Source organism: Gymnogyps californianus, chromosome 17 (assembly GCF_018139145.2).
Source record: "Gymnogyps californianus isolate 813 chromosome 17, ASM1813914v2, whole genome shotgun sequence".
Lineage (NCBI taxonomy): Eukaryota > Metazoa > Chordata > Aves > Accipitriformes > Cathartidae > Gymnogyps > Gymnogyps californianus.
The window spans coordinates 16,953,554-16,963,731 of record NC_059487.1 but is presented as its reverse complement, the minus strand read 5'-3'; the positions used below and the strand labels follow the sequence as shown (position 1 = coordinate 16,963,731).

General features: G+C 55.1%; 1 protein-coding gene across 1 annotated transcript; it reads right to left on the bottom strand.

Moving 5' to 3' along the window:
- Positions 1-1,437: 1,437 nt before the first annotated feature.
- On the bottom strand, positions 1,438-8,363 carry LOC127023507 (BPI fold-containing family B member 4-like). The gene is made up of 10 exons (XM_050907621.1): positions 8,239-8,363; positions 7,112-7,375; positions 6,530-6,634; positions 5,881-6,027; positions 5,057-5,120; positions 4,460-4,520; positions 3,673-3,764; positions 3,514-3,556; positions 2,706-2,761; positions 1,438-2,528 (listed from the first exon to the last, which is right to left on the bottom strand). Exons 1-9 carry the CDS (start codon positions 8,361-8,363, stop codon positions 2,730-2,732), a joined length of 933 nt encoding a protein of 310 aa, XP_050763578.1. The 3' UTR covers positions 1,438-2,528; positions 2,706-2,729.
- Between the last annotated feature and the right edge of the window lie 1,815 nt (positions 8,364-10,178).

Sequence of the window (10,178 nt, the reverse complement as noted above, 5' to 3'; positions counted from 1 at the left end):
CCTCCCCAGAGCTGCTGCTGCTTCACGGAGCTGTGGTTTCTGCACAGAGCCGATTTAATACAAAACCCCACTTTCTGTCAAAAGCGGTTCAGGTGTGAAGTTTCAGAACAGCACTAGTGCCAAGCTGCAGGGGCCAGGGACGTGCCGGCCGGCGGCTCTTTGGCAGCCCCGCGTGGGATGGGATCAGATCAGTGCTTTGGGGACAAGGTGACAGCACAGGGTCCAGGTGGGGGACGAGCCACAGCCGAGGAACAGCGGTGTGGGCTGGGGTCTGCACTGGAAATGCTCACCCCGAGCTGGCACCACGGCTGCACATGCTGCTCTTTCTGGCTACCAGCTGCCGGCACCCACCATTTCCCGCTTCCCAACATCTTCAGCTGTTCTGCTTCCCTTCACCTTTTCTTTTGAATGCACTTCATTGGGAATAGGTGATGCTTGCAGCCAGGGCTGGGGCTGCCAGCGGCAGACACGTTACCGGCTGCAATGACAAACTGCAAAGTCGAGCGTAAATGTCAGGTGAGAAGCAGGTCCCGTCCTCTGGCCGAGGCACCGAGACGTGAGCAGGAGCCCTGGCCCTGGGAGCGGGGGCACTGGGGAAGACGCTGTCTGCCAACCCATGGCTCGTGGAACTGGGTGTCCTCTGCGCCCGTGCTCATGGGACAGGGCTCTGGGGCCCTGGTAGGAGCAGAGGGACTCATGATGGGCAGAGGCAGAGGAAGGTGTTGGTGCATCCCAGCAGAGCCAATATGGATGCTGGGAAGCAGCTGGCAGCACACGGTGCCGTGCCGGCGGCTCCAGAGGTTGCAGGGCTCGGGGATCTGGCACTGGCCCCAGCAGCTCTCGCCGTGCAGCCGTTCTGCGCAGGGGCTGTGGCACAGCCGCCCCCAGGATGCATTTTGATGCAAGGAGCAGCCAGCAAGCCGCCACGGCCGGGAGCGAGCTCCTGCTGCGCCCGAGAGCTCGCCGGCCCTTGCCGCCCGCTCACCCCCGGGATCCTGGGGGTCCCGGCCCCAGCCCGGGGGGGGCTGCCCTGGGCAGGGCACGAGGGCCGTGTTTGTTCATGTCGAACAGCTCCCAGTTCACTGGAAACAAGCGGGGAGCAGGAACAGAGAATAAAAGAAGCAGCAGCTCAGGGACAAGGGCAGAATAAATCTGCATAAACACAAATGAGGGGAATATTTATTTCTCACATTGACCACATTTCTGGAGCTACTTTAAATTGCGAGAGAGGCATGAGTCCGTCAGGGCTGGGCAGGGCTTAGACTCGGCTCTGGGGCTGCAGCTCTTTGTGGTTCCCCACCTTTCCAGCAGACTTATCTATTAAATATTCTTTGCATGTGAGTTACTCCTGTAGCTAATAGGAGATATAAATAACAAAACCCTTGCAAATGCAAAAATTCTTTGGCAGGTTGGAAAGAAACCAAATCACGTGCTGAATGCAGATGAAGAAAAACCCTTTTTTATTGTAAGGAGTAACAGAAGGGGCGTGAATCCGCCTCACCCACAATGCAACACGTCCAAATCCACTTGGAGATTACAAGACAGGATAGCATTTACTCTGATCAGTTCAAAGCATAACTGTTCGGGAACAAATCAGCTAAGTACCCATCTGGATTAGACTGTAGGCCTTTTTTGCCTTCTTTTTAACAGTATGAAATCACTGGAAACAGCAAAATTTCCTTTTGAAATGGTAAACTAATCAAGAAGCAGAAGGAGAGCAAAGACAGAGCATTTACATTTCATCAGCGTTTGTCCCTTTTCTCTCTTCCCTTCACGGCAGTTTGGTGCAGTTGGTGCGAAGTCACAAAATTCCCGTGGGGCGGCCGCACGGGGACCAAATTGCCGCTGCCAGCCAGGCTGTCTTGGTCCAGCACGAGGAAAGTCTCTGTGCCGAGCAATTACCTGCCCAAACCACAGCCCCGGTCCAGGCGAAACATGGGTGTGCGTGAGGAAGGCTTGGGGGGTCAGGGCAGTGCCTTTGTCAGTGATTGCCGTGACGAGTGGCTTATGGCGTGACAGCCAGGAGGGCACGCGGGTGTGACCCGGGGCTCCTGCCTCTGGCCCCGCTGCCAGCAGCGCCATTGGCATGGCTAACCATCGGCACAACTAACCATTGGCACAGCTAGCCATCGACATGGCTAATCATCGGCACAGCTAGCCATCGGCATGGCTAACCATCAGCATGACTAACCATCGGCACAGCTAGCCATCGGCATGGCTAACCATCAGCATGGCTAACCATCGGCACAGCTAGCCATCGGCATGGCTAACCATCAGCATGGCTAACCATCGGCACAGCTAGCCATCGGCATGGCTAACCATCGGTATGGCTAACCATCGGCACAGCTAACCCTGGGCTGGACAGAGACACCAAAGGCTGATAAGGCTGAAATGTAACGCAGAAGAAATAGTGTATTTTCTTGGTTGGGTTTCTCCGTTTTCATGTCTATTCTCCGTGTATCGAGTCATCTTCCTCCCTTCCCTCATCCTCCTCGGGGCACAGCGGTGGGAATCGCCCGTGGGGGCACCTGGGGGGATGCCGGGGCTGAGGTTTTGGGCAGCGCGGGAGCTTGGAGTAGCAGCGGTGGCAGCCCTGGTGGGCTCGTCTCACCCAGCCCAGGCACCGGCACCGGCACCAGCACCAGGGCTGGCACGTCCGGCAGCAGAGCTGTGAGCCAGGTCCCCAGCCAGCAAATCGTCCTTACCCCATGGCGCTGCCGGCCCCGCAGCTACAGAATGTTCCCGGGATTGATGCCTGTGGCTAGGGGAGAGGGACCCAGGTCAGTGCGCCCCGGCCCCCGGCCCCCCGGCCCCCCTGAGCCCTGGCAGCCCCCACCCGCGGGGCCGGGCTCTGCGGTGCCCGATGTGCCGGCGGCCTGAGAGCCCCTGGCTTTATGGGCAGAGATGATTTAGTGCCCTGAGGAATACACCTCTGGGGAAGCTGGGATGGCTTCCAACTCTTCCTTCCTCCTCTATATATTAACTTTGCATGCATATGAAGCTGAAAGCTCTTCCAATCACCTCTGCAAATATTAATTAATCCTCACAGCATCCTGAGGACCATTATTCACTCCTATTAAGTAAATATTATTAAATCCTTTTATGAGAGGTGAAGTGACTTTTCCAGGGCTGTGCAGGGCATAAGTAGGAGCTCACAGTCTGTCTCGCGACCGTCGCCCAGAGCTGCCGAGCGTGGCGAAGCAGCCGCCGCTCACAGGTAAACCTGCCCGTGCCTGAGCTGGGGGATGTCTCCAAGGACCAGGGACCCCGACCGCCCCACAGCACCGCTGCACCGTGTGGGGTGCAAGCGCTTTGAGGGACCGCCCTGAGATGCATCAGCACCCTGCGGCTTTGGCTGCACCCCAGGGCCATGGGGACCCCGCTCCGCACTCTTGGCCAACACGCGCCCCAGGCCTGCGTCCCCCCGTGCAGCCCCGCTGCTGCGGCTGCTGCCCCTTTCCGGCTCACAGACACCAGTGGGGATCCCCATCACAGCATTGGGGCTGGACTTACTCTGAAAGAGCCAGTCGATGAAGACGCTTGGGAACGGGGAATTCTGCGAAAAACAAGGAGGCGTTAAAGCGTGTGACTGCGGAGGCTGTGGCAGGCAGGAGGGCAGGCAGCGTGGGGGGACCAGGGACGGGACACGGGACACAGGACCAGGGACCGTACCTGCAAATCTATATCTATGAACTGCCCAGACGTCACTGGGAAATTGGAGAGGGCAGAGTGGAGTTTCCCCAGGAGCCCAAAGGAGACGACACCTGGGGAGAGGGAGAGGCCGTCAGGGCTGGGCAGAGCCGGCTGCCTGTGCCGGAGCCTGCCGGAGCGCTCTGCCCACCTGGAGCTGCGCTGGCAAGTGGAGCATCTGGGAGAGGCTGGGAGAGCATAGTCCCTGCCCGGCGATGTCCCCAGCACCAGAGGAGGAAAAACCCCTCATCCTTCCTGCAGGTCTCAAACCCCCCAGGGTGCAAAGGCTCCCATGAAAGCCGCTGTCCTGGAGCTGCCTGGGGCATGTCTCATCACACGGGAAATGTTTTGGGTAAACGGGGACAAGGTTGCTTGCAATGAAGCAGCAATTGTGTCTGTGTGGGACTCGAAGTGAACAGAGCTGAGGAGCGAAAACTCCCCGGCTCTGTGGGTCTGCAAAGTGGGGGTCCCAGCGGAGCCGCCTCTCTTGGCAGCAGCTCGGGTCTGGCCCCAGTTAGAAGAACAACTGTGAGAACAGCAGGATCGTGATGCTTTCGTGATGTCAGGCAGCGGGGGGGTGAGCCAGGACCGTGCCACCCGCAGCAGCTTTGCCGGCGGAGCAGAGCTGCTCCTGCTCTGTGCAGAGCAACTCCTTCTCCCATGGCTCCAGCTCTTCTGAGGACACCCGCTGCCTGCAGAGATGGCTAGACACGCAAAACTCAAGTGTCACTCTGAAAACTAATATAGAAAAGAAAATTTAATGACTTACGGTTGAGGAATTGTAGCTTCATATTGATGATGCTGACCCAAATATTCACTAATGGGCAAAGCTGCAATGGTAACAAGTGGCACAACCTTGGTGAGAATATCGTGGGTGTAGCAACGTGTTTCCCTAACATCATTTGAGTTTCACAGGCTTTAAATCAAGACGGAACAATCAGCTCCTAGGGCATAGTTTCCTCCACGGAAAAAGAGCAATATAAATTGTTCAGCCTGCTCTCAAAATGGCACAGATTCTATTTAGCAGAATAAAAGATTGTCTAACAACCACCTTTTCTCTAAGTGAGGCTGTCACTTCTGCTTACCGCACCGCCTCAGTACCAGAAGGCGTTTCAGAAAGCAATTGGTTACAAATTATCCCGTAACATTGCATGATGGAATGTGAATTACTTCTAACAAATAAATTCTGAGTGTAAGAAAGATCAAGGAGGTTTGCGGAATTCACTTATGGGATGTGGGCGTGTGTCTGTGCAGGCACATATATATATGTATGCCTGTATGCGTAAATCTGCTAGACAATTACAGCAAGAGCACTAATTTCAGTTGAAGTGCAGCTTCTGACAGCGAAGGACTTTCGGGCACTCACCACTGCAGGTACGAGAGACTGAAGAGAAGAGTTCAGCAAACTGCTCACCAGATTGGTGAGGAAGCTGGGAAGGGAAAAAGACAGACAAAAATTACCAGGGAAGTTGTCAAAGCCTGGGGCTCAGCATCGAGACAAATCTGAACTCCTCTGCTGGTCTGCAACGCTGTGAGCACTGAAGAGGAGCACCCGTTGTCTTCTCTTCTCTCTGATGTTAAACGATGCTGCAAGCCCACAGCTCCCCCAGGCTTTAGCAGGAATTATAGATGCTCAGGACTTTGCTACCTGGTTCTCAAAATCTGATTGTTAAGGCGTAAATCTGTGCCCAGATTTGAGACTGAAATTTTGCCCCACTGCAAACTTTCAAAGAGCTGGCCCACGGCTGGTCCTGCCCATTACTTTAACTGCTTCCCCACGCACATACCAATATCCCATCCCCTTGCAGGTTTCTCAAAAAAAAATTGGCTTTTCTATGAGAAAATCCCGTGGTTTCCTCATGGCTGGGTAATGGAGCTGCCGTTCGCTCTGCACGCTGCCTCTGAGATTTTCGCTGAATTAACCTTCTCTGTGAAGTGCTGGGTGGTCTCAGGTCTGGAAACCAGAGCCCAGCTGGGCAGGCTGGAGGTGAGGGAGGGAGAAACCTGCCTCCAGCGCGACATGCAGCCCTGCGCCGGGGGCCACGGTCGAGCCCCAGGTAAGCCCAGGGTGGGCCGGGCTCAGCTCCTGCGTGTGACGGATCTGTCCTTGCAAATCGCCTCGGGGCTTCTGCACGAGCGGCTGCTCGGCGTGTGACACGAGCCCGGCGGCGGTGAACGCTCCACACTCACCCCTTCCGCAGGTTGACATTGAAGCCGACGAGCAGGTTGCTGCAGTCCTTAATCACCAACTTGAGGTCACCGGGGGTGTCCTGGGTCAGCGCGATACGTGACGTGATGTTTGTTTCTACCGAGGATCCGCTCAGAAACTGAAAAATCCTGAAAAATAAGGAAGTAGCTTGGAGGGTTATGGGGGAAACCGAAGCAGCACAGAAGAGCGGTATCTGCGGCTGAGCTGCAAGCTTGGGCTCGTCTGGGACAATGTTTTAGTCTCGGGACTTCCATCAGGCTCCTGGTCCTGTTAGCAAATCATTGAAGTCCCAGGCACCGAGGGGTTTCCAGGACAGTTCTGACTTCAGGGGGAGGAAGGACAAGTCGACATGAAGGAGCATGGAGCCTTCCTGGCACTTTGCTTCCAGCACCTTGTCTCCAGGAGGTCACTGCCTCTGCCGGCCGCTGCAGACTGAGGTCGTGCCTTCGGAGTGAGGACAGCTGGAAATGTCCCCAGGGAGAGACAGCAGCACAGCGCAGAGCTTTCCTCACCAGCCCCTTGCTCAGCGTTTGGGGACATTTCTCCAGCACGCAGGAACATCCCGTCCTCCCCAGCACCCTCAGGCCCCCGTGGCCTTGCTCTGCTGTCTTGCTCACCAGCCCTGCTCACCCTGGCAAGCGGAGCACCAGCTTCGAGTACAGGTTCAGCACGAGCTCGCTCCCGCGAAGGACCTGCCACGACACTCGGACGTTCTCGAGATTCAGCACCTTCAACCTGGGGGTCGACACCAAAGCAAACCTACCTTGAGATGGCAGGATCAGCAGGAGCAGACCCTACAGTCCCATCTCCTCCTGTTCGTCGTTTGACCCGTTACCTATGTGGATATTCCCAGTTAAAAGTGAAGGTGGAGAAGGGCCAACCCCTGCTCCAAGAAGAGCCAACTTCAAAGCAGGGTCAGGTTGCTCAGGGCTGAGTCCTGCTGAGTCTCGACCATCTCCAAGGGTGGAGATTCCCCCATCTCCTGGGGTGCCCATCGCAGTGTCACATCACTCCCATGGGGAAGACTTTTCCCGTCTCTGGTTGGAATTTCCCCCATCACAGCTCCTCACATGAGCTGCAAGCCCAGGACTGGTGGTTTGTGTAACAGGGAGGATCTGGTCCCCTGGAGCACCCCTTTAGGGGAACCCGTCCTCTGGACGCTGTTTGTTACCCCGCAGTGAGCATCACCGCTGTGCTTCTGCTCTGATTTACCAGGCGAAGTGTGTTGACTTGTGAGGGACTCCATCACCCAGCAGTCCTCCTTCACCCAGAAGACCATCGAGACCAAGCAGACTGCCATTGCCTAGGAGACCTCCTTTTCCAAGCAGCCCTGTGCCAAGCAGACCTTTCTCTCCAAGAAGGCTTTTATTGCCAAGGAGGCCGTTGCCGAGGAGGCCATTGCCGAGGACACCGTTGCCAAGGCTTCCCCACCAAGGACGCCTGTGCCGAGCAGACCACTGCTGCCAGGTGGTCCTCCTGCAACAGTCAGACCTCCATTACTGTTCTGGCTTTCACTGCCCAGAAGCCCTCCTCTCCCAAGCACACCCATGCCAAGTAGACTTTCCTTACCTAGGAGGCCTGTGCCAAGGACCCCAGATCTGCTGGATGCCTTTCCTGCATCAAGGGGACCTCCACTTTTTTCTCCACTCGGACTTCCTCTGCCAAGGAGGCTGGTACCCAATAGCCCACCTTCACCAAGAAGGCCTGTGCCAAGCAATCCACCTTTCCTGCTGATGAGACCTTCGCTGCCAAGACCAGTACCAAGCAGACCTGCACCAAGGAAGTCCCAGTTACTAATCAGACTTCCACTGCTGGGAAGATTTCATTGACAAAAAAGATTAGTTCAGCTACGTTAGGTTGACGTGCTCATGAGGTCTCATGGGGACCCCTAAGCAGCCTTGTGCAAAGTTGGGTTCCCCATGGAGCCGAGCCTGCCAGGAGGCAGGTCCTTGATGAGCGGAGGAACGCTCCACGAGCCTGACGTGGCACAGGACACCAGGACCGAGGTGGGCACGCAGCCACCTGTGCCACGATGGTACCCTAGGAAATACGGAAAACCTCCAAGCTCACCGTCTTTGCCTTGCGCTGGGCTCAGCCCAGGGACACTGCCCAGGTTGAGGAGGCCCTGGGAGGGGGGCAGGAGGCCCCCGAGAAGGACGAGACACCAGAAGGGCAGCATCTCCTGACCTGGCACCTGTGGAGAGACCCACATCAGCCTAAGCACTAGGCTGGCTCTCCATCCTTCACGTGTGCCGCGGTGGGGCAGTGGGGCAGGTCCCCCAGGCATACAGCCCCCAGCCCCGGGACACCATCCCGGACCGGCAGCATCCTTTTCCCACCCAGAAAGGTCAAACCACTTCTGGTTGTCAGGGAGCAACGGAAGCACGGTGAGGTGCTGCTCCAGAGTCATTGATGTCTCCATGCCCGGCTGGGCTATCCCGCTGCAGAGCTGGCTGTCTGACATCGCAGGGAAGCTTGGAGGGAGAAAATGCCATTTTAAAGAGAGCAAGAGCGACGGAGATGAGGCAGGAGGACCTTGTACTGAGAGAGATGGATGGCTTCCGACCGCTCCGAAATGGCTCTGAAAGAAGAACACTCAAAGGGGCACAGCCGGATAAAAAATGGCGTGTGTCAAAGTCATGTCCTTCTCCCCATTATGAAGAACACCTTGCGTTATTAAAGCTCAAAGCGCAGCCAAAATCAGACTCACTTTTCCATGGGCAGGTTGTTTGTTTTTCCCATCTTGCTCCATTCAGGCTATGAAAAGAGCCCATTATTTTCTCTGTATTTGATCTGCCTCTAGTCTAAAGAAAGCACCTTCAAGGACCTCATGTTCCCGCATGAGCTGGACTGCTTGGCCTTGCAACCAATGCTGTGGAGTGTTTGTTTATGCACAGAAAGGTGTTTGCAAAGAAATTAAAAGAGGAACCCTCTGAAGCACTGCCGTAGGTCCCAGTTTAAGGGAGCACCCATCTGTACACCCCACGTCCCAGGCCGGTCACCCCAGTTTGTCTGTTGTGAGAAAAACAATGTACGGGCTGTGGATAGCAGAGGTTCGGCCCTGAGAAATAACATTATTTAGGTCAGACTGAACAACTTCTTTATCTGTTCCAGATACTTTAAAAAAATCCCTCTATGACAGTTCTTGGCACAATTAAATTAGACTTTAATTCACTAGACTGTCTTTTACTTTTCCCTTTGATCAGCATGTAATGATGCACAGCTCCTGTAGCTGTGATTATTGAACAGGAGAGAAAGATAGAGGCTTGAGCAGCTTCTATTGAAAATCGTGTCAAATAAAATCAGTGGGATTTGTTGGAGGGTCTCTGCAAGACGTGCATAGCATTGTAAAAGGAAACCAAAATGGTTGTCAGGTCTTTTAGAAGAGCTCTTAGAGAGAATACGTGACAAAGTAGACAACTGTCTCTGCAGTTATTAACAATATCTATCGGGTTGCTACCTCCTTGGTCACACGCATTTAAGCGAGCTGAACATCTTGCACATGCAAAACGCGTGTATGGTTTTGCAGATAAACGCTTATTTTATACCAGCTGAGATGAGATCTGATAAGCTGAAAATTGTTCTGAGTTCTGGTCACCAAGATCGTGAAAAGAATCCTAGTCATTTCTGCTAGCTTAGTCATTACAACAAACTTAACAACAACAAAAATAAACGTGGAATTTGACAAGCAAGAGCTCTACTAGCTTTAAAAATTAATTTTCATAAATGATTAAATGCTGCTACAGAAATCAAAGGAAAACATCATTAAAATTCTTGATTTTAAAGCCGAGTTACGCTTTGCTGTAGGTCGTCTAACGGGAGCAGGAGCTCTGTGGCCACGGTACCTGAACGCCGCTAACCCGGAGCCCTTTGAAGTTGCGGTGCAGCTGCCCACGGCCTCTCAGCGGCGGCTGGCAGGAGCAGCTCTTATACGCCGGAGCTGCAGGAACACGGAAAGTCCAGGGAAGGATGAAGCGGGGATAGTTCCTCTTCACTGGCTGTCAAGCGTGAACGCTGCACCACCCTGACCCCGAATGCCACACGTAGCAGTGCTAGACCGTGGCCAGCAGCACCCAGCAAGCCCGGCCGCTCACTCCCTTCCCCTGGGGCTGGGTGCGGTGCCCACCGGCTCTCCTGCCTGGCCGGGGCACGCTGCCACCCCGCTCCCTGGGGCTTGTCCCCTCCTGCCCCCTTTGACTTTAAAGACAGCGCACGCCTGGGGCAACTGAGGGTGCAGCGAGGCAGCCCCCCGCAGCCCCTGGGTGCTGGGGCAGGGGCT

What these genes read in the sequence shown, in the direction of transcription:
- LOC127023507 (XM_050907621.1), bottom strand. Translation starts at nt 8,363, where the DNA reads ATGTCAGACAGCCAGCTCTGCAGCGGGATAGCCCAGCCGGGCATGGAG. An exon ending in AGTCTCTCGTACCTGCAGTG is followed by an intron (nt 4,521 to 5,056) that starts GTGAGTGCCCGA and finishes TTACCATTGCAG; the next exon opens with CTTTGCCCATTAGTGAATAT. An exon ending in GAAGCTACAATTCCTCAACC is followed by an intron (nt 3,765 to 4,459) that starts GTAAGTCATTAA and finishes CCCTCTCCCCAG; the next exon opens with GTGTCGTCTCCTTTGGGCTC.